The following is a 26,666-nucleotide window of genomic DNA, read 5'->3' on the forward strand; positions in this document are numbered from 1 at the left end:
AAACTATTTTCAAGTAGGCAGAGACGCAAAATAAAGGCCCATGCTTGTGTTTAGCTGTGTGATGGTACCAAATGTAAACAATAAGCTTCAACGTGGAAGTCTATGGGAGGCAGAGTCCTTCAGCCCGACTCAGGTGGCTATGACCGCTCTGAGGTGATTGGTCCTGTGAGACACACCACTTTAGAGGCTCTTTTTTAAGAAAAGCAGGAAGTAACATTTTCTCGTCTGCTGTGTAACATGCACTGATGCTAACACACCTGATGACAGACGTGATGACAGACGTGCTGACAGACGTGCTGACAGACGCTTTGCAGCCAACATACAGCGTCTGACTCGGTGCGCTGATATTACAGTCCACGTGATGAAGACATTTGTTTTGTCAATAATACACTCTGCTCACACACACACACACACACACACACACTGCCATTACTGCTGTCATACCTGTTGTCCATCATCTTCTTTCATTTAAAAATGAACATCAAACTCTTCTGTCTTCAATCTCTCTCACACACACACAGCTCAGAGGTTAATGTCCCCCCGAGGGGCCACAGCAGCCTGACCCCTGACGTTTCCCAGGATTCTCCTCTGCTCCTGGCCTCTGGTCTACATTTTATACTCCATAAACATGCGATCAGACATTTTAACGCTGCAGAGTCAGGTCTGAAAATGGGTTCCCCAATGAGAGCTCAAAATCGTAGCGCGAGACTCTGTCACTCAGGCGGTAGTTGTTGTGCAGAAGAGCGGTGTGACGGCGTGCTGTGTACACGTGAGCGTGCTGCTGTTTCTCGTGCATGTGATGGACATTCGCGTGAACACATTTGACTCAAGTGGTTTTTATCTCAGTGGGGAGCTGCAGCAGAGGCACTAAAAGCACGTACCCATTGTTAAAGCACATAAAGATGGTACAGCAAGCTGCCAGCTCAAACTAATACAGCACGCTTTAGAAGAATAACATTGCTTACAGGTTTTTACTGGGTTGTATTTTAAGTAGTCTTTTATTGAAAAACTAAATTTTCCAGTGGCACTAAGAGCTCAATTTATCATTTCTTTCTGTGATTGTTTTTATTATTTTGTACTTTTTTGTAATTGTAACTCTAAAAGTAAACTAAAACTCTTCCTTTTCTGCCTTGACTAGTTAATGTAGTTAACTAGTTAACTGAAGTAGTTAACGTTTTCATGAAATTTAGTTAGCTTAGTTGCTAAGTTGCACCTAGCTGACTAACTGGCCTGATATTGAATGTTGCAGTAGAAAGCAAATGTTAGTGACATATTTGTAGCTTTGTGTCCTTACACAATTTCCTGAGTAATTTCACTTGAGTCAAATGTGTTCACGCGAATGTCCATCACATGCACGAGAAACAGCAGCACGCTCACGTGTACACAGCACGCCGTCACACCGCTCTTCTGCACAACAGAATTATTCCTGTTTGATATTATACACAAGTTAGTATTGTTGCTCCCATCAGCTGAACTTATTTTGTTAGCTGGCGAACTAGCATGTACACTTGTTTATTAGTTAGAAATACATTTACCAAGAAAGACACAGTTAGCTAGCTGTATATATACACTGCATTAATCTGGTTATAGCAAATTTGTAGTTTTAGCAGATTTTACTTAAAAGAAAATGTTTCCTGCGTGGAGTTTGTATTAATTAGTCAGCCTTATCCATTCAATATAATATTTTTATTATAACAAATAAAAATAACAAATCTTGTTTGTTAGCAGGCACGTTCGCAGGCACGCTAGCACTAGCCAGCACTGGCCAAAAGATCAACAGCTCATGATTAGATATAACTGCACAAACCATCTCCTCTTAAACTTAAGGCTTTCTAACCTTTTGTAGTTTTCTACTGATAGTCAAATTTTTATTTAGAAAGATTCATTAACTTCTAACTAAGCTTACAGTAATTTAGCTGCTAATGCACAAATAATGTATTTATAATTGGTGTAAAGTATTCTTCCTAGCTAGTTAACTGGAGGTGGGAGACTTCATTTTGCATTATTTCGGAAATTGTGAGTTCTGGTAAATAGCAAAACAGGGTAGCATGAAACTCATTATTGTCAAAGGATTTCTTTTTAAATGTATATTATTGCTGATCAGTTGATTGCTAGCCTTTATTTCTGTCTGTATAACATTAACAGCCTCTTTCCAGGCGCTGGGCCCAGGCACTTAGGGTAATATTGTTCATTGTATCTGCCAGATAAACCAAGTCAAACAGTATATGAATAATGTGTGTTTCAGTACTGGCTGATCTGCCAGACCCTGGAGCTCTCTGTGATCCTCATTAAGGCCCTCAACAAACCTTAGCCTCTTGGCAGTCTTACCCATCATCATTATCGATAAACACAAACGACTGAGTTCCTTGCTATTTGGGCTTCTCGTGTGCCATCGTGTGCATGTTCCATGAAAATTGTCTGCCATTTTGGAAGTAATACAACCAAAATTGTATGTGTATGCGTATTCCCTGATTCGTTGGCGCATGCTTCCTGGAGGCTCGCAAAGGTTGCTAGGCCCAAAAACCTTCTTATGATTGCTTGGGTTGCTGCAGATTGCTACAGTTGCCCATTGTTTCCATGGAGGATTGACTTCACTGCTAACTACTCACCACTAGTAGGGAAAACGCTGCACCGCAAACCCAAAACAAAAGACATTTTCCTTCAAAGTAAATATCGTGCCTCTCTGATGCCGCTAACATGTTACAAAACGTGCCTCAGCGCTACTGAAAACGCAAAACAAAAAGTGCATCTTTTACTGTTATTTGAAGGCAAACTGTTGTATTTTTCACAGTTTTACTACTGTTTGGGGAGTGTTTGCAGACAAGTCAGCATCTTCCATGTAACTGCAGCAATCTGTTATGGACCAAAACAATCAAAAAATGGTGCAGTACCAATTTCACCTCCAGCAACCACTTACGGGTAGTTAGGTAGTGTTTGAGGAGTCTGGTGGTTGTTACAGTCTCCAACTGGTCTCCAGCCCTATCACTTGACATTACAGTCACATGTCCAAAATGGCAGACAAGTTGACACATGACTGCAAAGCTGAATTCAAATAAATGTTAATGTGATGGTCTTAACATGTGTCCGACCATCTGTTGTCGTCTGAAGCGTTTCATGATGTGTTGATATGATGATAAAGGGAGCAAAGCAGGTATTTCCAGTTCTGCTGACTCAAGATCAGAGGGGAGTATTTTTAATGGGTATAAAATGAGGAGATGTGTGTGCTGGTGTGTGTGTTCGCATCTATGCGTGGTATTGTGTGCCTGCCAGTGTCCCAGCCAAGCTGCTAATGATCCGCTAGTCATGAGGCCTTTAAGGCAAACCCAGGAGGCCCACCAGGCAGCCCACAGAGCAGAAAATATAACCACACAGCCCAATAAAAACATCACATCTCCATAAAGTTAACTATTGAAAAAGTACTTCTGCTTTTATAGATATGAAATTATACTTTTCCAATGGGATTCTTGGACCTTATTCTGGTCGTGTAAAGGTAAAGGACAGGTCAGGCTTTCAGCTGGGCTTTAATGTATTAACATAGCAGAATAACCGAAGCAACTCAGAGAGCGAGAGAGAGGAAAGCTGGACTGATGTGCAGTTCTTTCATCAAGGGAGCAGAATAATATAGAAATATTCCTACAGCAGATGTAAGCTGGCCGAAAGGGTTCTGCGTTAACATCAAACAGAATCATATTCCAGTGAATATCACAGTAAGGCTCACAGACTAATCCTTTACATAGGAATGAAATTCGCAGGATTTTGTTAAATCACAATAATTTACATAATTAACTGTGTCTTCACATGATGTAGGATGTTTACAGATTTAGTCACAGCCGTCAGACTCTTCAGATTTATTCAAAAACTGTGGACAGTTTACAACTAGAAAGAAAAAGCTCTGGGCTGCGGTCTGATTATTACGCTGTTTGCGTGTCTGAGTCACTTGCGCTCAGCTGCAGACAAAATTAAGAGGCCACCACCCTACAGACGCAGTCATTGCTGCAGAGGTGTAGCCGCTGCTCAGAAGGTTTTGGACAGATGACTTGATGGAGAGTGCAGATCTGCTTCGATGTTAGGTGCCAATAACATGCCACTTGCAGGAAGAGTTTAAAAGACCTCTTTGTGAGAACGTGATAGTATGTGGATGGAGGTTATGTGATTAGTTCAGATAGGCCAGGCACTCTAAATAGAAAGTAAGGTAAATGGACTGATACTTTCTACTCAATTTTGAGATCTCAAATTACAATCTACTGTAAGTCTCACAGAGTAGACTGCCTTTAAGCACTGCTGTTATACCAATATTTAACATTAACACACTTAAATGCATCAGGGGTCAGTATCTTCACCAAGGATACTTTATACGTGGACTGCAGGAGCCGGAATCGATCCAACAACTGTCTATGAGTAGACGCTCTACCACCTGAGCAACAGTTCTGCTTCTTTTAAAATAGATTGGTTGCTTGTAATATGTGCACTAAAAACATTTTGTGAAATGTCAAACGTAAACAATCAGCTGACCCCAAGAAGTCAACGGTCACCTACTTCCTGTCTGACCAGTTCTGACATCACTCTCTGTTGCCAGCTTCTGAAAAGTCTCTCGATTCACCTTCCTTCACCTCCCACGGATCATTATCTACTATTTGTCTCATTCCTACATGGGGATGTGATGTGGGTTGTTTATGTCTAATTTCTGGAAAGAGTACCTTCTGACTGGAAACTCATTGATGTTTCCATCAAGAAGACACTTAATTCTGAAAAGTGACCTTCTCCAGAGAAGAACAGAAAGGATGTACCTTCACTAATAGTGAAGCTTTTCTACACTGCGGCTCAGTTTACTGTCGACTCATTTCACTTGTGATGGATGGATCCTTGTATTATGACTATAGAGCCCATCACCATGTGGCGTCAAATGCTTTTACATTAGAGGTTCCTGCTTGCTTCCCTTGCGGCAGAAGCTATTGAGCTCCCAGTGAAGTGTAGCAAAGGAGTCGTTTAAAGAAAAGGAAAATAAGGTAGAGAAAAGAAATTCATAAAGTGGAGACAAAAAAATGGAGGCAGGCAGATAGGACGAGATGTCAAGAAACACTAAGCACATGTGGAGAAAAGAGAGTGTGAGGGACGGTAAAAAAGAAAAAAAAATCCTTTCTCGCCGACCAATTTTCGTCTGCTCTGAGTGGCTGTCCACTTGTGCACACACCATACACCTCCTCTGGCTAACTACCTGACAAAACAGAAGTACCACAGAGCCAAGACGGCCTGTTAGCAGCGAGACATCAAAAAGCCGACCCGGTGAATCGCTGTTCTCCTCTGAGTCACGGCACCGGGCCTGTCAGGTGGCACCGCCAAAGAGAAACCTTGAAAACGAGAAGCGCGTTCAGGAGGGAAGACATGGGAAACAAATGGCGGAGGCGGCTTGTGTGGGTGTGGGTGTGAAGAATTACAGTATGAGTGGACTTCAGCAGGGAGACAGTGAAAGCCTTCAGAGGGACTAAAGTCTGCTAACAAATACAAAAGTGAAGTACACACTGACGTGGACGTTGTTCTCAGAAAACACTGAATATTTAAAGCTGGTTCTTTGCTTTCAGTGACTGACTTGTAGTTTGTACCTGCTGCATTTTACATTTTTATAACAAACCCTGCCACCATGAGACCACACGTTCAGCTTGGCATACAGCCACCATGATGCTACCATCTCTTTTGAAGACATTATTTTATCTCCATCGTTGCTGCCAACATAGAATAGACTTCCTGGATGATCTACCACAAGGCAGCCAAATTATTGATCAGATAATTGCATTAGAAATGCTCCCAAAGGCAACAACTGCACAAATGTGGTCAGGAGGTCCAGTTCACTGACTCGAGTTAGCTGAGGTTCACTGAACCTTTCAGTCAAGAGGACACGGTCCTAATAATGCAGACTTTAAGCCTTGATAAAAACTTAAACAGATGAGTTATAAAATGATTCTCCTGCCCTAAAGTTGTTATGAAGAGGAAGCTAGCTATAGAGACCAAACAGGTTTTTGTATCAGACTGTAAACATGTTTATTTCTGCTGTAAAGTTGGACCTCGGGAGTCTATAGGTATGTCCCAAAACCTAGGCAGTATCCTTAGGAGGCCACATTTGAAGGCCAATTACGTCACAGCCAGGTGACGAAGGCTGTCCCAATTCGAAGGCTGCTCTAAATTCAGCTGACAAATGCGTCCTTCATTTTCCCGGAGTTGAAGGATGGGTCGGGTGTATCCTTCGTGGCCCACCGTATCCTAGAATTCATAGCGTGGCCCAGCCAATTCCAGTTTCCAACAATGGCGGCAGCTACTTAGTGTTAATATTACTGTTTCTGGATCACAAAATAAACTTTGAAGATATTTGAGAATGTAGCTGTGTAAACTTCAAATATCTGCTCGGGTTATCAAGACATCATATTTGCAAAAGTGCTCCAACATTTTCAGAGACATCTGTTACCCACCAGCTTGATAGCTAGCTGGGGTTCGAGGCTCACTACAGCCGGCGAGAACAGCAAACACCCAGCACATCGTTTTCAGACCTCCTGCGGTCTTTCGCTACTCAGGTTAAAAATTATATGCAAGTCATTTATATCACTTAAAAATTTAATTGTCTGGCTTTTTTCAGTGTTTTATTTGTTCCTGAGTAAATCAGTTTGGCTGAGATTACAGCTGAATAAATGTCAAACAGAAAACTGATTAAACAGAAGTGTGAGATGGTAGAGAATTTACTTCAACGTCCTGTTTTATTTTAGCGAGCAAGGAGCAGACAGCTGAGTTTATTAAACTCCACCGAGACAGCTGGTGACGCAAATCTGAAGGCTAGACCGTCCCATTTCACAGCCTTGCACTTCCGGCCTTCTTGGTCTTCGAAGGACCCGGCCCACATAGACAGCGAAGGCTGGATCCTCCGAAGGACGTGGTCTAGCTTCTAGGCCACAGCTTATGAGTACTGACTCGCTGCTGAAACCTCTAGTGGGGGTTAGAGGAACTGCAGTTGTTGTTACTTTAACCCTGGAGGTTGCTTGATGATGCAAAAAAAGCTAGCTGTAAGCAAAAAAAAGTTAAATTCATTTTTAAAAAACCTGACATTGGTCTCCATGATCTGCAAAACTAATGCACCAAAGATTTAAAAGTCTAGACATGCCAATGAGCTGACTGACATTTGCCTGCAGCATGTTAAATACTTGCAGCCAACTGTCGAACTGCACTCCAAGCTGAATCCGCACCCCCTGCTAGCAAAGCCACATGCTGAATGCTTGAACAAATCTGAGCTCCTCATTAACCAGTTTGCTTAAGCATGCAGCCTGTTTTTCTTTGTCTTCTTCGTGGTTTTCCTTTGCTCTCATGTCCTGTCCTCTTTCACGCGATTGTTTTCTTTTGCGAGTTTAAACCAGACACTTTGAAATGTCTGACTTGATACAGAAACACAACTTATAAATTACTGGATGCCTCGTTGTCCTCATTGTTCTCAGGGAGAGGTTTGTATTAGATCACGAGAGGCTGCAAACCACAGTCGCTCCTCAGCTTTTTGTCTGCTGTGGTTGACAGCGGAGGAATATTACAGTCGCATTGATTTCATTAAGCCGCGATGCTGAGGATGCTGGAAAGGAAAGACTAGATTGCCGATGTCTGTTTCCCTCGGTGTGGTGATATGTTGTTTTGGAAAGGATAGCGAAGGAATATGGATGGTGCTGATCATGAGGAATCTGCGGAAATGCGTTTGTCAGAGCTGCTTTCAACTCGTGCCTGTCAAAGTGCAGCTTTGTGCGATCGTTACCACTGTCAGCACACGCAGCTTCACACCGAGCCTGCATCTATCTGTTTGGAAATCTGTTAGACAACCGTCGGCCTGTTTGTGAGAGCTGTACATGTTCAGATCAGAGTGAACCCTGCCTCTGTCAGCTCAGAGGAAATGTGATACTTCAGATGGTTTGAAAAAAGACAGTTACATGTTAGGTAAGTTGTTTGGGGCTAACAAGGTCAGGCCTCTCAGTGAATAGGGAGGGAGCGACGGGCTGACTTTAAATATTTGACGGAACATAAAAACCAAAAGTGTAAAATCAAAATCTGATTGAAAACTTTAAAAAATATTTGGTAACTTTATCCCAGAATAAACCTTCGAAAGCTTGTTTTTTTTCCAGCATATATTTTTTGTTTCACGGTTCTGCGGTTATAAACCAGATGATGGAGGATTTCTGGGAATAGGCAGAGGACATGAATCCTGTCTGTCGTGGTTTTTGTAATGATCTTTGATGCTTATTTTACTCCTCCTTCTGTGTTTTTGATGGGTTTTCCCTTTCATCTGTCTAGTTTATTCTTGCTTTGCTTTTCTTATAACACCTTTTCCACCATTTCTTCTTCACTCACCTCTTTATGCACCACCTTGCATTTAATCATTATCTCTGGGTCTCTCCTACAGTGTGTGTTATGTCCTCTTTTCCTCCCCAAACCCCAAACCAGTTGCAGCAGATGCCTGCCCCTCCATGAGCCTGGTTATGATGGAGGTTTCTTCCTTCCCACTGTTGCCAAATGCTTGCTCAAAGGGAGTCATGTGACTGTTGGGATGTCTTTCTAATATGGCAAGGTCTTTCCCTTACAATACAAAATGCCTTGAGGAGACTGTTGTGACTTGGCATTACATAAATTGAGTTAAACTTCCAGAATATTCCCATTCCAGCATGGTATCGTGAAAAAGGGTATGAAAATGTGTCTCACTAAACATATTTGGCTTTTAGTGTGTATTGAATGAAGCTGGTGAGCTTTGCCTGGTCAGAGTGAAGGCAGAAGAAAAGTGTGTGTCCTGGTGTTATGATTGGTCATGTGTACTTGGTATCAGGTGGAAAAATGAGTGAAAGACTATAACCTAACCCTAACTTCTTAATGTGTCATTAATACCACAACAGGTTTAAAATGTCATGATGCATGAACTGTGCCTGAGATCATGTGCTATTTATACACAATCCCATGATTTTACGTCAGAAATCCATTTGTTATTCCAGCACATGTGGTCTTAAATGATTTTCCCACTGTGACTTTTTTCTGTTGTTAAGAGTCTAAAGTAATAATTTATTGAAAAACAAATTTGACATTGTTTATCCTAAAAATTCCTACATTTACAGATGAATAGCGTAGAAATTTGATACTCTTTAGCTCTCTAACTCAATTTCATGATTTGTGAAGAGGCAGGCAAATATTTCAGACCACAGTCGAGTTCCATCTTTGGGAATTGGCAGCAGTGCGCAGGCCTCTCCCTCTCCAGCCCATCATGTGCAAATTCTCCAACAAGAGGTTTGGTCAGCGAGCAAGCGAGGAATCAAAGGAGCGCTGTGACAAAGCTGCAGAGCTGTGGCTGGATTTTTGATCTGGACTCAATGACAGAGCGACCAGATGGAAGCCATTGCAGATTTTAAAAAAAGAAAAAGAGAGAGACACATGGCAATACGTCTCTGCTCTGCAAGAAAAGGCGTGTGAAAGGCTTGGTGGTCTGATTAAACAAGATGCTTGAAGCAAAGTGCAAAGAGACACTTTGGGTTGAAACGCCAACAGCAGGAAGTTAAATGCGTCCAAGCTACAAACTTCAGCCTTTTAATTTTCTATAAGCTGTTAGATGTTAGACTGCTGAAGCGACAGTAAGTTTCAAGGATTTACAAAGGCAGAAAATGAATTTAGTGACAGGACGGAGACCCAAAGCTTTCAGTGAAATCGTTATTGGCAGAGTTTTAGAACAGAAGTGCTTGTGTGGTCCAGCCAAAGCTCAGACTGAGGGCTGTTGTGGTGTAATGACTTGGTGAAAAAACTGGCCACAAATATTGGATCAGCGAGATTGCCGAGGAGGTTATGTGATTGGTTCAGTTTATTTGCTTGTTAGAAGGATTACTCGGAAAGTTATGGATGGATCTGCATGAAAAATTTTATTGGACGATCTGGAGTGATTTCCAGAAATCTTTGTGAGGATTTTTAACCACTATGAGATGGAGCAGAATTATACACATGGTGCCATCTTTTCACAAACACATCCCTTCTTATTTCAGTTTGAGATCCCAAACTAATCCTGATCCAGATATTTGCCTTTTAGGATCTAGTATGACATTTTTTCAGTATTTTTAATCAAAAACAATCTGTTAATGTAACATTATGATTCAAACTGAAGTTAAACCATCTGTTCTTGCAGACACAATGAAGTATTTACTGCTGATAACAAACAGAATGAGTGTTGCAAGCTAAAAACTGCTGCTGTCACTTTCAGTTTAGTCATCTGCTCGACACAAAATGCATCATGGAGAATCTACGGTGGCCCAGAGGTCCAAAACGTAACTAGAACAAAAACCAGAAACCTGACAACATTTCAGAAAACTTCACCTGATGACAGGTTGGAGTCGTATTCCTCAATTATTCAACAGTTTATCAAAACGATGATCATACAGGTCGGCTTTATGACAGTCAGTGAGATCATTACATAATGACTTAAACAAAAACATTAGTGTGATTTCTGAGTTTAGTACTGCGTTAATGACAATGTGATTACAGTAACGCATCACACTGGAGGCTGGTGTCATTTCCAGTTTCCAGTCACTCAGCAGTGTCTGTGTGTGAATTTTAATGTGTTTTGAACTTGAGGGCCACCGTAGAGACCTGATCTGGCCTTGCGTCACCTTAACTGTGTCAGTGACATTTGGCGCTCTTTTTTTAATCATCACGGCAGTTCTCATGAAACCCCATCAGCTCAGTCTCACATCAACGTCAGTTTATGGTGACGCTGAAACGCTTGTGTTGGGGTCATGTGACCTGGTGGAAATCAATAATAGAGGAGGTTTTTGGCAGCTCCGTGTGTGTGTGTGTCCTGTATTTTTAATAGTCTAGTAAGAAGGCCAATTCTTCTCCTCCAGAGGATTAACCACACTGTCAGCCAGGGCAAGAACAGGAGAGGATGATGGGAAGGCAGCTGTTCTCCTGACAGGACAACTGTGTGTTTGTTCCCCCTCATCTGAACCTTTCTCTGCTACGGTGGTCAGACGAGCTGAAATTAAAGAGAAATGCTCAGACACATCTCTGACATTAGAATTAAATTACTGTGTTCAGAACTGCAGTGACACAATGGTGACAGGAGGGCGTGCACAACTATTTTTTGCAGTGGTTTTGTTGCTACATGAATCCTAAAAACTAATTTACTGACATTTGTGGCAAAAATGAGGCGTGTTAATTTACCTGAGCAGATGTAACTGGCAGTCAGATGGCTCAAAGTTGTGACGATGATCTCAAAACTTGGGTCTGTCCTGTAGTTGTTCCCCTCAGATGTTATGTCCCATATACATCTTATCCTCAGTATTGATGTTTGGGGTTTGAGTTTTCTTGACGTACTGATCTTTGTGCAGAAAAATGATTAATAACTTGGAGCACTGTAGAGCATGCATAGCCATGTGCACACACAGAACTCTGCAACATCATAAATCCACGTGTCTCATCTACTGCAGAACATATTTAGACGTGTGTCAGTTGTGTGTAACATTCAGATCTGCCCGTGCCCTTTAGGCGGCACTGAACGTAGAGCTTCAGGGCTTTGCAGCAATGGTTTGTTGCCCACAGGTGGCTCTGAGTCAGATTCTTTCCTTTAACTTTTATAAATACCTGCATGCAGCTGTTAGACACAGATTTCAGGTTCATGCAAATCACTTTTTGTAATAAAGCTCTCTTTCTCTTGATAAATCATGTGCTCTGTCTCAGCTGTCAGATTTATCAGATTGATAAAGCACCAATGAGTCTCTAACACAAGTTAGCATCAGCTGCCTCTCCTTGATCTCAACTGCCATGAGAAACACTGGTGCAAAGACTGGTTAGTAGATTATCTGTTCCCCCATCATGTCTGCTCATTGTTCACCCAATAAGTTGAGCTTTTACTGTCTATATTTTAACTACATATAAAGCCTCCTCAGAACCAGAATGATCACGTTTTGAAATTTTCTATTCTTAAAATTCAGTCCACCACAATTTTAAGTATAAACAGCAGTGTCTTCCTCTCCCTCCACCCTTACTGAAGTCTTCCTCGCTCTAGCACACGCTCAGTCTCACTCCCGCCGTTATCCGTCACTCTCTCTTGCTCCTTCACTGTAACTGTCAAATCCCTGGGTCTCATCCTTTTTTCAGCTCAGTTCACTGATCACTCTTTCACACATCCCTTTCTCTGCCTCACATTTCTAATTCATCAATCCACCCACCGACTCGCAGGACTTCCTCTTCATTTTCTTCCAATCATCTGACCCTGCACCCCACTAAGCCCGCTGTCCACCCTCTAATGCTCTCCTCCTGAGCCCTTGCGTCCCCTATCACCAGGGGAGAGCAGAGCAGATTTGGGTTTAGCTGCTCAGTCGCTGGTGTTGACTGCAGTCTGTAGAAGTGACTGTGGTACCCCACAGTGAGCATGGGCATTGAAATAGTCCTCTGTGGGTGTGTTTGCTTTTCAGATGGGTCGTACTTGGCGGTCCAGAGCATCTTTCCTGTGTGAAGCCAGAGTAGAAGTGGGCCATGTTTCCAGGGTAGAAGTAGCAGTGCTGTAAATACTGGGATTCAGGGTCGAGCTGAACATCTGTACACACTGATTCCCAGGCTTATGAACCCTAAATACAACAGCAGCAACAACCTAGAAACCTCCTTTAGACCTTTTCACAACATGCCAAGAAGAAGTTTCATATTCTGGGAAATGCATGCATATTTTATGCCACCGGGCCCGCTGCAAACCAGCCGGGCCATCTCCAGATGACAGAACGCTTTTCTTCCAAGCTTAAAGCTAAAATAGCATTCCTCATAGACCACAAGTCACACACAGGATGTCAAATCTTCCACTGGACTGAATAACCTGTATACTGAAGCTCAAACAACAAGCATCTGAAAAAGTTTGGGGGCAATTTTTTAACTTTTATCCTTCTAGCTGAATGATCCCGGGTCCAGATTTCAGTTAAACTGATGTTTGCAGCTAATCAATCGGAAACACGGGAAAGAAGTGATACTGCAGAACCACTTGAGTCTGTACACAGACTGTCAGAGCTGTGAAAATGAGAGAAAAATAGCATTCATCAGGTGGGGACAGAATGTGAGCTAAATACTCAAATTCAAGAATTCAGAGTTGAGGCCCAGTTTCTGAAGTGTTTCGGTCCTTTTGAACCTAGCTTATAATTTGCCTGTGCAAACATTTGTGAAAGAATGGGTCATTCAAGGACACAACCGCTACAACGAAGCAGTTTGTGAAATTTCTTCCCTCATACATATTCTGCAATTAACTATAAGAGGTTTATTGGAAAGTGGAAGCGTTCAGGAATCACAGCAACTCAACCATGAGTCAGACCAGAAAAAGCTACAGAGTGGGGTCACCAAGTGTGTAAAAGTCACCAAAACTCTGCTGGATCAGTAACCACAGAGCTCCAAACCTCTGCATTAACATTAGGGCAGAAACTGTGCACCAGAAGCTTCATGGCCAAGCAGCTCCTGTGTAGCTCCGGTGTAATGTGGAGGTCAACCTGGACTTTGCCCATGTGGTGTATTTAGAGTTAGATAACATTACAGCCTAGTGCTAGTTTAAACCTCATGTTACTACCAAACAAACTGGTCACAGCTGTTCAAGTACACATGTATGTGACATGTAGCTACATCTGCAGGAAAGTATGATGTAGGCAATAAACTGAAGCCGTGTCTCAATATGCGCACTTATGTGTACTTGCGGTCTCGTGGACTTGTGATACGTCATTCAGAGACCAAGTACTGTTCCAATTCAAAGTACGTATCAAGCCGAGAACGTGAAAAAACTTAACTCTATGAGGCTTATTGGACATTATAAAAGAGATGATATGTAAGCGATGTGTAGCGAATTTTGCCAAAGTGCTTAAGATACCTTTTTTTAAATTATCTTTTTTTCTTAAAAAATCTACTACATCATGTGTAATATTTTTTCATGTCATGTGTAATTTCCATTGTAAATATTAATCACCCTTAAATTAAGAGGGGACTCCCGTGCGAACTTACAAAGTCGGACTTGCCAAAAACTCGAGTACAGACTTGCGTACTTGAGAACTGAAAACAAAACACAACATCAAGGTAGCTGTTTAACAACCCTAGCTTGGTAACTAGCAATCCGGGTACTGAGGATTTATGCTTTAGTGGGAAATCTACGCCCTAGCTGCAATGTAACCACAAACTCCTGAAACCCAGTGACGTAAAATTTGGTGCAACCTGATGTGCACCTCTCTGAAAATGTTGACACACCAAGAAATCTTGTGATTGACCTGTTCAGCACCGTTAATTCCTCCTGTGTATTTCTGGCTACTTTTTCACCGCAGTTTTTAAATTTAACTGTAAGAGAACAACAACTGTCGCCTCGGTATAAGGACTAATCACCAATATAAGGACTCACAAATGTCAGCAAATTCCTGGAGGGAGTTTGAAGAAACTATCAGGATGGATGTGAGGCAATGTATAAAGAAATGGAGAAATCTGAGAGACAAATATGCTTACCTTTGAAAAAGAAAGTGACTACAGCAAAGTGTGGAGACTCAGGAGGGGAAAAACTCCCAGCACTTGATTTATTTCTATCGGTTGGTACTGCATATAATGGAGTCGTTTGATTGTTGGGGTCTTTAGCTTACAGTATAAACCCTCTGCATGTCCTCCTTCACTACATCCATGAATCTTCGATGTGGTCTTCCTCTTTTCCTCCTACCTCGATAAAGGATGAAGTGCATTAAAATGAAACTGGAGTGTGGGATGGAAAGTTTTTTCTTTTAATTAAAATTAAATGCCTAAAAAGACTATGCAGAATTCCTGCAGGATTCCCAGGGATCTTGCTGAAGCATTAACATTTTAGAGAATTTCCTCCCTCCAAAAATACCATAACAGAGGCAAGTTTCCCTCGAGCTGCAGCTAAAGACACAGCAACGGCACACAGGGATCTGTTCTTGTCTAAATATCACAGCAGAGGCATTCACACAACACTCATTCATATTTAAAAAGCTCATTGCCTCACGATTCGCTCGCATTCGCTGTGGAACTTCTCCATGTGAAGTTTTTTCTTTAAGTTCAGCAAAAGCACAAAAGTATCTGCAGCGGGTTTGCTCTTAATACTGAGAGCGATATGATGAGTTTATCTAAACACTGCTGAGAAATTATGAAGTATGCCGGAGTGTGTGTGGGATCTATGCATGCTGGCACACTCTCAAAGCATCTTCATGACCCCTCTGCTTCATACATCAAACAGATTATAGCTCTGTCTTTGGAGAAAACACAGCAGCTCCATTTATATTTTAAATCTGACAAACTTGGCCGTTCCAGGCCGTTAGCAGACACGATGCTTTTTAGGGTCGCCTCGAGTGTCGTACAACTTTAAAAGCTTTGTATAATTAAGAGCCACTCCGTGATTCACACGATTGCTCGCTCGACTGCCACTAATTGTGAGCATCTCCAGGTCCTGTGCGTGATGTTTGGAAAAGGGTGAGAGATGGCGTGAAATTTACGTATTGGGCGAGAGATGCAGAGAGCAGCGGAAAGCGCCTGAACAAAATCAGACCAGTCACAGATGAGTACGTGGAGAATAGAAGTAATGGAGGTTTTTTTACTGCAAAGCACCTCTCATGAAATCCGCCTAATGCGAGCATGAGATTATTTGCAGAGAGGTCGGTGGACTCCTTTTGCAAAATGTTTTGGTCACGCTGCACATTAAGCAGGGCTCTGAGTGCTCGGGAGATACTGAGTATCTCCCGGGAGTTAAGTAAGTGCCGTGCGGTTTGCATGAAAAGCGCTGACTTGTGGCATCGGATTAGCGCGAGGATGAGTTGAGGAGGAGGAGGATATTAGCGCTTAGAAGAAAAACAATGTTGAGCTTTAGAATGTGGTCAAGTACGAGGTTTAATGCTATGACTACAGTACTGAGTACAGTACAGGAACAACATTTTAACTGCTTTAACCTCATAACAGCCGCCAGGTCACCAGCAAAGCACTCAGGGTTAGGGTAGAAATTCTATTTATCTTTGAAATCAACTTCAGTCTGAGTACGGCCAGTAAGTGAAAGTTCCTCTAAAGGGCTACATCTAATCCTAAAACTAACCTCAGCATAATGACCCAGAAATTAACTTAAGAAATTTATTACCCACTTTGATTTACCAACTACTGGTTTTTACCTAGATAACATAAAATCTGTATTATTTTCGAATGCACTGGAACTGAACTGTCATTATTCAAACCAGCTCACAGATTGGGGAAGTTTGTGGGAGGATCGAGAGAAAGTAGCATGATGGTGGTTGGGACTCTTTCGCCACAGGATCCATGTTCACATGTTCTCCACGTGTTTCTCCTGCTGTCAAGAAAACCTGCTAGGCTCACACTCTCCATGTTGCACAAGGAAACTATCCGGTCTTTAAGCGATGAAGTGATGAACCCTGCTTCCGGGCCCAAACTACTCTGCGTTTAATAAGGCTGTTGTGTTTTAATCCTTTGTATCTTGTTCTATTTTATCTCAAAAGGCCCCTAAAAACAGTCAGTGATCACTGTAGGCTTCTCTCGGTTTTTATTAGCGCTATTCATGTTAAAGATCAGTTTTTAAACCCGTACGATGCAACTACAGCCTAGCCCATGCAGCAGTATATTAATGACTAACCTCGTATTGTGGATTGATTATCTCGGTTGTTCTCCTGACTGAAGTTTGGTCCGTCACCCAGCACGCCCCTGCGGGCGGTTTATCCTTCAAGCTCGGGTCCTCTACCAGAGGCCTGGGAGCTTGAGGGTCCTGCGCAGTATCTTAGCTGTTCCCAGGACTGCGCTCTTCTGGACAGAGATCTCCGATGTTATTCCCGGGATCTGCTGGAGCCACTCGCCTAGCTTGGGAGTCACCGCACCTAGTGCTCCGATTACCACGGGGACCACCATTACCTTCACCCTCCACATCCTCTCGAGCTCTTCTCTGAGCCCTTGGTATTTCTCCAGCTTCTCGTGTTCCTTCTTCCTGATATTGCTGTCATTCAGAACCGCTACATCGATCACTACGGCCGTCTTCTTCTGTTTGTCTACCACCACTATGTCCGGTTGGTTAGCCACCACCATTTTGTCCGTCTGTATCTGGAAGTCCCACAGGATCTTAGCTCGGTCATTCTCCACCACCCTTGGGGGCATCTCCCATTTTGACCTCGGGACTTCCAGGTTATACTCGGCACAGATGTTCCTGTACACTGAAAAAAGAAAATAGTTGAACCAACTTAATTGAATTATTTCAATTGGTAACACCAAATTTAATTAAGTTCTTTGAAATTAAGTTAATACATTAAATTAACACAACTGATTTAAGTTACATGTACTTAATAAATTAATTGCTGTCAAATAAACATTTTGCATTAATCCAACTTAAAATTAAGACATTTCAACTTAAAGTTTTCAGTTTTTCCAACCCAATAATTTGCATAACCCAAAAGTAAAATATTGCTCTTTGCTAACCTAATAATGTGGTTTAGTGTAAATTACTTTTTGTAGTGACTCTAAAATGAAATTTTAGTTTGTATAATAAAGCTTAAATCAAAATTTTAAGTTGCCTGAAAATATTTTTCAAAAATTCAAAATCCAATGTTTTTTTTTTTAAATGCTTTATTGTATAAATGTAATAAAGTATTACCTTTATGGCAACCAACACAGCTTTTGGTCAAATACATTACACATTTGTCCTTTTTGAAACACATATGCACAAAATGCAAGTAATGCTTAGTAGGACCACAAAGTTGTCAACAAAGTGTAAAGTGCAACACAGTATTACACAAATATCAATCTTAACACATACAGTGTCAACTATGAAAAAGTGCCCCAAGAGTATACAGAAACTTCTCTTCAGCTATAGCCAATAAATAAATATCTGAACAGTGTAGCTGACCAATGGGGATGAAAAAATATAAACACTCCTCTAGAGTTTTAGAATGTCACAACAGTTTGTTGTATAACTGAGCACATCAAACCTGAAATGCAACCTTTCCCTTGAAACGAAGGCAAATATGTCTGAAAAAAAATTAAAAAATAAATAAAAATACCATAAAAGCACATTAAATTGGGGTTTGAGGTCTCTTGGAGCATAAAAAAGGCCCAACATCCAAAAGAGACTACATATTTTACATGCTATATGTCCAAACACAGTTGTTCCTTCGCATTATGGCACAGGGCCATTTGTTGGTCATTGTTCTGTGCCATTACTGGGAGCTTTGAAGTTTGATATACAGATTTTGGACTTTGGGGGACATCTTGTGCTGATCAAGCTGCATGAAGATTTTTTGGAGCACTTCAAAAGTGAAGCGAAAGGGTTTTGGATAAGCTAGGTTGAGTGCATAGATCAAACCTAGAAGCAGGGCACAAGCTGAGGCAACTGAAGTTAGTTCATGCAACACTTCCACACCCTCAATGACAATGCCAATGTCTTCAGGTGGCTCCTGCAGTCCCTCCCCCTCCTTCCGAATCACATACACTGCCATGGTGACCTCCTCCAGGTCCCTCTGAACATCATCTGCTCCACAGTCCTACAGAGGGGTACAAGACACAAACACAAATCATCATTAGCCTCACTTCTTACTGTGATTAAGTGTTTGGGTGATGTACCAATATGTGTTATGTGCTGGGCTATTTCTTGGCTGGGTGTCATCACACACCAGAAACAGCAGAGAGAGGTGTATCAATCTGACTCTAATCAAATTGTAAGCAAGAAAGATAAGATTTCCCAACATGTCAAACTATTCCTTTGAACTTAAATAATCAAGTAAGCCCGTCTTACTTAAAACAAAGTCAATCCGATATGTAATGTGTTGTTGCTGGGAATTACATAATGTCCAATATGGTCATGATAATAAATACATGTCAGCAATCCAACTAGGGTTCACGTGTTATGTTTGTTCTAACAGTTAACTTTTTTGTGTCCCTTTGACAAGATGTGCTGACAAACTGTTGAAACTTACAAGGTATTCCTTGATCAGGCCATCTGCATCTTCTCCCAGGAAGATGGTGAGGGCTTTCAGCACACATTCCCTCCGATGATTAATGTCCACAGTCTAGAACAACAAATGTTGAGTAATTTTAAACTCTAAATTTCATAAGACAGACATCCTTACTCTTATTGCTTAACTTACATGTACTTTATTTAAAAACAGTAATTCACAAGCCCAGAGATTCATTACAGAAAGAAAAGGGGATGAGTTCAGTGGAGTCGCTAAAAACATTCATGCATATGAAAGCCATGATTAGCATTGGCCTGCCCATATTGTCTTTATGAAAGATTCAGTTAAATATATATATATTTTTTTGGATTCAGATATATTTTGACAGCCCTCTTAGTTACGAAGCATCTTGTTTGATGGTACAGATTTACCTGGTCCAATGTGTCCAAGATGTTCGCAATCTTTTGGCGTGTTGCTCCTCCTTTGGCACGTATGACTTTGATCAGCTGACTTGAGTGCATGTCTAACTGGGCCATGAACTTCCACTCAAGAGGAACAGCCATGAGCCTCTGGAACTCTGTATTTATCTAAAAACAAAACACAAATGACAGTAGATATTGTATTATGGAACAAAATGCTGAAACTGATTGTATGCCAAAATGTCTATATCCCAAAAAGTATAACATATATGGGAATTCAAAATGTAAATTCTTTCATTAAGTTCAGTGTTATAAAATCTCAACCAAATCAAGTTATGACCGATTCATGAAAGTTAACTGCAATAAATCCCGAAGCATACAGACTTCGATCACTTCAGTTCCATTCTTACCTCTTTCTGTGTGAAGAGTGCAGGCCATCTGTCCTTCAGTTCCTGAATGCTTGGTTCTTGGTTTACCACCTCATGTCGTCTGTAGGCAAACGTGTTAGCCATTTTGTCTGCGATGACCCTTTCATTGTCCCTTATCCCGATCTCTGTCAGAAGTTCTAGTCTCACTTTTTCCATGCTGTCCAGAGTCTCACCAGTAGGAAAGGATGGATAAAAGTTAGCTTCAGAACATTTTGGCTTCTTCACTTTTTTAGCAGGGAAAGCATCTGTAGTAGCTTTAGATTTCAGTGAGTTTACACACAGCTCTGGACACCCCTGTAATTTGAGCTGGGTCCTGTAGTTTGCCATTTTGTACTTCAGTCGTTGTTTCCAACCGTAGCAGCCATTGAATGATCCAGGTTCTTTCAAACATGGGTGCTTTTTGATAAGGGCCTCTGCAGCTGCGCAGAAATGTGCATCCTCTGGATAGGCCTTGTAACGGTAAATTTCTTCTGCAACTCTTTTCAGGATATCAGACAGCATTCGGGCGCTTAAAGTCAACATTTTTTGGCTCACACGGTACTCAGTATTCCCCCTCTCTAGCTGTAGCTCTGTGTCATATGAAAATTGGGGAATTGCAAAGTCTTCTGGCCACTGTTGTGTTCGAGATGACATAGATTCAGGGGATGAGAGGATAATTGTGTCATTTGATGCCACCGAAATACCGTCATCAGACTCAAATGAAAGAGACAGAGATGAAGTGGACTGATCGGCACTGATCAAAGGTGGATTTGTTTGCTGGTGGATCACTTTCATTGTCCCCAAATTCCGAAGTTCGGTGGTAGAATTCAGATTAAAGAAGTCGTTGCCAAAGTCTTGGTCCATGTATTGCAGTCTGAAGTTACCTTTTAACCCAAAGGTAGTCTTTATCGTGCTGAGAAGGTCTTCAAGTGACTCTGGGATGCCATTTGGAAGAGTCAGCTTTTCAATGTTGTTCTCTCCTAAAATCACCTTCAGTCTTGCAGGTGTTGAACCAGCCATGGTGGTCTGAGAACAAAGCACAAGCACAGTTAGTGAGGATCAACATGTAAACCACTGACATTTCCAATTAGGAGAATTTAATGTCAAACTAGAGGAAAAGAGAGAAGGCAAAGAGAGGAGGAAAGGGGAGGAGAAAATGAAGAAGAGAGGTGGAGATCAGCTGAGGCAGCGAGGAGAGAAGGCAAACCGAAGAGGAGAAGGGAGGAGAAGAGAGATGGCGAGAATATGGGAGACATTGAAGAGAAGAGAGAAGGAGAGGAGGTGAGGAGAATATAGGAGACAATAAGGAGAGGAAAGAAGAAAAAGAGAAGAGAAGCAGAAGGGGGGAGAGCATAGGATTAGCATTCACTGACTGGAATCCAGCGACCTGCATTAAAAAAAATGACATAACTGATGAATTGCCAATGACATCATCACACCACTTTGGCTTGCAGTATAAAATAAATATGTTCTGAGAACACATTAGTATTGTATGGGTCTGGGTTTTGTTTTCCCACTTAAGAAAATACTTTATCATATTTTGAGGCCTCACCATTTAAACATGGACATATCTTTTCAAGGTGACAAGACGCATCCCTCTAATATTGTAGTCTGCCAGTGGGTAGGTATCATGCAGTTCTTGTGGCTCAACAAGTTCCACTTCTTTGCTTGGTGATGTTTTGAGATCATAAGCTCTGTAGTGTTCCATATACCATCCGCTAAGCTTTTTCAGAATGAAGATTAGTTTGTCCTGCAGTATCACCATTTGGATGATTTCACCAAACTCTGGCAGTCCTCCCAGTGAGCCGTGGATCAAGATCATCCCACACTTGTAGATTATTCCATTATATGCTACACTTTTAGCCAAGCACACATTGTCCATATCTGGAGACTTCTGTCTCAGTGCATTTGAGATGTCCTTGTTAAGAACATCAATGTGAACAGTGGAAACATCTGTTACTTCCAGTGGGGGTTTGGCAAAGCTAATTGCATGCAAATGATATGCAATCTGATACTGATGTCTCTGTGAAAGGGAAAGAAGTACATTTTTGAAGCATCTGATGTTCCTTGCAACTCTTTTAAAAAAACTATGCTTTGCTTCGAATCGCATAGTCCATAGTGCAACCAGTGGCCCAAACTTACGGATCAAGTATGGATAATGTTCCAAGTAGTGGTGCTTTGGTTTAAGATTAACATCTGGGAAAACCTCTTGAAACTTGATTCTGTGCTCGGAGATCTTAAAACCAAGATATGCAATGGAGTCCTCAGTATGAACAGGACTGACAACAAGATCAACAATGTCCTTCAAGTCTGTTAAGATGTGCCAAGCAGGCTCCTCACAGGGTACACTCTGCCCAACGAACAAAGGCAAAAATCTGATAAGACTCCAGTTCTCGTGTGCATTCCCTCCTACACTTTTTTTGGATGCAAAACTGAGAGCCACAGGATGAGGTCGATTTGTTTTGTCAGCCCACTTAAAGTTGAAAGATGATATTGCTTCATTCAATGTACATAATGTGAAATACTTTTTTTTGATTAACAAATTGAGGCAAAGCGCAAGTTCAAAAGGAACAATTCCCTCAAAAAGATCATGTACAACATCAGGTGGAAACCCAGTGGTAACATCAAAATGTGAGAGGTGCTTTGACAAAATACACTTTGATTTCACACCATAATAACTGGGCCATTTGTTTTCCTCGATAATTCGTAAATGATCTGCATGAATGTCTTTTGTTCTTAAAGTAAAGACTTCACTTCTGACTTCAATAGTCTGGAACTCTGATGTTTCTGCAGTGCAAAATCTACATACGTATGTCCCTGAGAAATTTTCAAAGAATCCAGCAATACTGTGTGCACCAAGGTTGTCGGCAACAACACACTGAACAGTGCCTTTTACTGTTCTGCCCAACTTTGACAGAAATATCCCACTCTGTTCCAAAATTACAAGATCATTAATTACAGGTTTTAACACTTTCTCATACCCATAGCACTTCAGATCATTACTTTTGATTAAAGCAGCCAAATAGATTGAGGTTAAAGCAGAATTACAGCCTGGTGGCAAATTACCCAAAACCCAGTACAATCCACAAATTTTATGCTTCCTCCGTGATGTACCAAGGGGATTACATATTTCGAATTCATCAATGTATAATATCAATGAAATGCTTTCCTGCTTGGACAACAGTCCATTTTCATGGAAGAAGTCACCATCGAAGATAGTTTTGTAGTGCACATAAGTTTTTTGAGGCTGATTATCTACAGTATTCAAATTAACAGCCTGATCCAAGATTGTCTGGCAGTCAAGAATATGCTGCAAAGACTTTAAAATTGAAATATATTGGAATGACTTGTTATTTTTTCGGTCAAGTATATATTCCACTGGTTCCACTACTTTAAAGTGGCTCTTATAGTATGCTTTTCGTCTCCAAGGACTGGAAAGTGGACCTTTATCTCCAATTGCTTTTTTTACAGGGTTTGTCTCACAGAGTACACTGGCTAGCTTTTCAACAACTGACTGGTCAAATTGGCATCCGTTGTCTTGTAATACTTGGCTAATAGTCTTTTGGGTAATCGCCACAGAAACAGAACCAATCAAATAGTTTAACTCCTGCAAAAGCTCATCTACAGCTGCATTAGACACAAGAAAGATGTGTTCCAACTTAAGGAGCACTGAAGCAATTTTAAGCTCAATATCCTTCTCTAAGTTTTCAGAATACCCATTGTCAAAAGCAGAATTTAAATTTACATCACTCTCTATAATTTCCACATCTGAAATATCACTGGCAACACTGGCAAAAGATTCATCAACAGAACTTATTCCAGGCTTAAATGTGTTCACTGTACCAGAGTGTTTTCTGTATTTATGACTTTTGAAGTTCTCATAGACATTGGTTTTATATTCACAGTTTTGGAACACACATGTTACAGTCTCCTTATTTTTAAGATGCTGATAGATATGTTGAAAATATTCTCTTTCTGTGGAGAGTTGATTATGGCCACAAATATGGCAAGTGAATGTGGACGCAGCTTTGGAGACTGCTTGTTGGGCAGGGTGATTTCTTGATAGATGGCTCAGTAGGGCGTTCCAAGTCTTGAACCTACATGCACAATTTAAATAAGTGCATGGATATGAGTGGCCTCGTCCGTAATGCCTATGAATCAGTTTGTAGTGTTTGAGCAATTCAGATCTTTTTGTTAATGTTGTCCCACAGTCCTTGCATCTCCACATGAAGCATAGCACTGGAGGAACAAAGAGACACGCTTTACTGGGTGTATATAAATAATTTGAGAAAACACAGAGGGAGAGTTGGGCAATATTACAATATATCAATATGGTGATATGAGACTAGATCTCATCTCAGCTTTTTGCCACATTGCCCAACACAAAGCGAATCATTTAAACACAAAATGTATTCATCAAATGTAGCCAGCCCTCTCTAATTAGATTTTAAAGGGATAAGTTCAAAACAAAAGTTTAAAAACAACACCCAAATGCCCATAGGTACATTTTTTTTTTTTTTTTGCAATTGTTTTATATATAAAGCCGATTCCTGTTCAGTGTAAAACTGAATTAAGTTTAAATGAGACATTACTATTTTGAACTTGCATACCTTTGTTGTTGATAAACTGAAAGTACGCAAGTTCACAGGTAAAACGAGCTGCCTGGCACGCCTCCACACAGGAATGCCCCTCTTGAAGTAGTCACAGAGCTGAGAAGAAGTTAGGTCAGAAGGTGGCGATGGGGCATCACATTGGACACCAAGCCAAAGGTTGTGGCACTGTCCAGGGTTCCAACCAGAGGTGATGTAATCTTTCTGCCATCAGCAGACACCCCTCTGGAGAGGTTGACAGGAAGGAAAGGAAGCGCTACCCAAAGTCCTAAAGATTAAAGATATGTTCGAGTTAGTCTGTCGATCTTTCATCATGTTTACAGTGTTCATCTGCATCTATGTACTTATATATGTATTCAGACACAGACCAGAAGTGTGCTAGGTCTACAAGAAATCTGATGGCTGTATTTTCTGTGTTCAATAGCGTAATACTTTCTTCTATGATTTCTAATTTTGATTTTCTGCCGCACACCATCTCCCTCTCACACGGCTGATCCGTGCGTGTACGAGCGCTGCACGCACCCTTTCTCCTCGCCTTCTTAACGTTATGTACATTGAAAGCAATGCAAGCGGCAGTAAATGCATGCTTCCTGGAGCCACCACAGCTAAACTTTACCTCCTACATCACCCGTGGCCGTGACCGCGTGAACTATTCGCGCCGACAGGCATACTGCGAACAACCACTCGTGTATAAATGCGCGCGCCCGAAGTAACGTAGTCTGAAGAGAACCGCGGCCCAGCTTGCCGCTATAATGTGCTAATGCTAATGAATAACTAACAGTAAGCCAACACCGACACACTGCATGAATACACAACTTTAAGCTAGCGTTACGATATTAAAACAAGAGAGTACCGCCGGAAAACTACTAACTTAACCTACATGTCCAAGCACAAACTACCAACAGGTCTGACATTTCGCTAATGTTAGCAGGGCTGAATGATAGCGGTTTGGTCAGGTCAGTTTACTAAACACTTAACAAACTTAACAATACAGTTGGAATATTTTTATATCTAATATATTAAAATATGTGTTCTACATTTGACTTACCTTCAAGGACTATGGAAAAAGTAATATCTTCGTTACCTTATTGACCAAATTGTTCACGAGGTCCTGCCTGCAGCCAAGTGCCTCTCAAATTGTTGTTCTCAACCGCAAGTAGAAAATTCTGGAGAAGGCGGAGACGTCATGACATCAGATGCACTGCGTCAGGAGAAACCTAATTGATGCAGGTTGACTCTAATGAGAATAGCAGGTTACATGTGTACTGAGGGAACAACACGTAATAACAAGTTGATATACTCCACAAATTTAGACTGGCTCCACTAAAGCAGAAATCTTAATGAAACTGACTCTGAACTTTACATAACTTCAACTACTGCTGAAATACACTTTTTAGAGTGTACACTATGCCGGCCACTTGGTTATGGCGTTCCATGTATGCCTTGCCTGCTAGCATCTTGCACCCTGCTGTTATGTGCTGGATTGTCTCTGGGGCATCTTTACACAGCCTGCACCTGGGGTCTTGCCTGGTGTGATAGACCCCAGCCTCTATGGATCTTGTGCTCAGAGCTTGTTCTTGTGCTGCCATGATTGATTAGTGCCTCTGTGCTGTCTTTCAGTCCAGCTTTGTCCAGCCACTGGTAGGATTTCTGGATATCAGCCACCTCCTCTATCTGCCGGTGGTACATACCGTGCAGGGGCCTGTCCTTCCATGATGGTTCCTCGTCTCCCTCCTCTTTCTTGGGTTTTTGCTGCCTGAGGTATTCACTGAGCACTCGGTCAGTTGGGGCCATCTTCCCAATGTATTCTTGGATGTTCGTTGTCTCATCCTGGACTGTGGTGCTGACACTCACCAGTCCCCGGCCCCCTTCCTTCCGCTTAGCGTACAGCCTCAGGGTGCTGGACTTGGGGTGAAACCCTCCATGCATGGTAAGGAGCTTTCTTGTCTTTATGTCAGTGGCTTCTATCTCCTCCTTTGGCCAGCCTATTACCCCAGCAGGGTACCTGATCACGGGCAGGGCGTACGTGTTGATGGCCCAGATCTTGTTCTTACCATTCAGCTGACTCCTCAGGACTTGCCTGACCCTCTGCAGGTACTTGGTGGTTGCAGCTTTTCTAGCGGCCTCTTCATGGTTCCCATTCGCCTGCGGGATCCCCAAGTACTTGTAACTGTCCTCTATGTCTGCAATGTTGCCTTCTGGTAGTTCAATCCCCTCAGTTCTGACTACCTTCCCTCTCTTTGTTACCATCCGACTACACTTCTCCAGTCCGAACGACATTCCAATGTCATTGCT

General features: G+C 41.7%; 2 protein-coding genes across 3 annotated transcripts; both read right to left on the reverse strand.

Annotated features, from left to right (window-relative positions):
- Window positions 1-17,581: 17,581 nt before the first annotated feature.
- LOC146691152 (uncharacterized) lies at window positions 17,582-20,546 on the reverse strand. Its single transcript, XM_085434441.1, has 4 exons — window positions 19,765-20,546; window positions 19,367-19,522; window positions 18,957-19,049; window positions 17,582-18,524 (listed from the first exon to the last, which is right to left on the reverse strand). Exons 1-4 carry the CDS (start codon window positions 20,413-20,415, stop codon window positions 18,201-18,203), a joined length of 1,224 nt encoding a protein of 407 aa, XP_085290567.1. The 5' UTR covers window positions 20,416-20,546; the 3' UTR covers window positions 17,582-18,200.
- A 7-nt stretch (window positions 20,547-20,553) lies between these two features.
- Window positions 20,554-25,532, reverse strand: LOC146691153 (uncharacterized). Of its 2 annotated transcripts, XM_085434440.1 has the most exons (4): window positions 24,372-25,532; window positions 21,904-24,000; window positions 21,314-21,784; window positions 20,554-20,787 (listed from the first exon to the last, which is right to left on the reverse strand). In XM_085434440.1, the coding sequence occupies exons 2-3, from the start codon at window positions 23,987-23,989 to the stop codon at window positions 21,744-21,746; spliced, it is 2,127 nt and encodes a 708-aa protein (XP_085290566.1). In that variant the 5' UTR covers window positions 23,990-24,000; window positions 24,372-25,532; the 3' UTR covers window positions 20,554-20,787; window positions 21,314-21,743. The 2 variants fall into 2 exon arrangements, 1 of the variants encoding a protein (XP_085290566.1); XR_014915547.1 differs by lacking the exons at window positions 21,314-21,784; window positions 21,904-24,000.
- Window positions 25,533-26,666: the final 1,134 nt, after the last annotated feature.

Source organism: Copadichromis virginalis, linkage group LG16, assembly GCF_057382275.1.
Source record: "Copadichromis virginalis isolate Kocher_CV1m ecotype Utaka linkage group LG16, C_Virginalis_male_GT1.1, whole genome shotgun sequence".
Lineage (NCBI taxonomy): Eukaryota > Metazoa > Chordata > Actinopteri > Cichliformes > Cichlidae > Copadichromis > Copadichromis virginalis.

What these genes read in the sequence shown, in the direction of transcription:
- LOC146691152 (XM_085434441.1), bottom strand. Translation starts at nt 20,415, where the DNA reads ATGTCATCTCGAACACAACAGTGGCCAGAAGACTTTGCAATTCCCCAA. An exon ending in TCTTGGACACATTGGACCAG is followed by an intron (nt 19,050 to 19,366) that starts GTAAATCTGTAC and finishes TTGTTGTTCTAG; the next exon opens with ACTGTGGACATTAATCATCG. An exon ending in GCCTGATCAAGGAATACCTT is followed by an intron (nt 18,525 to 18,956) that starts GTAAGTTTCAAC and finishes ACCCCTCTGTAG; the next exon opens with GACTGTGGAGCAGATGATGT.
- LOC146691153 (XM_085434440.1), bottom strand. Translation starts at nt 23,989, where the DNA reads ATGTGGAGATGCAAGGACTGTGGGACAACATTAACAAAAAGATCTGAA. An exon ending in ACATTATCCATACTTGATCC is followed by an intron (nt 21,785 to 21,903) that starts GTAAGTTTGGGC and finishes TCCCTTTCACAG; the next exon opens with AGACATCAGTATCAGATTGC.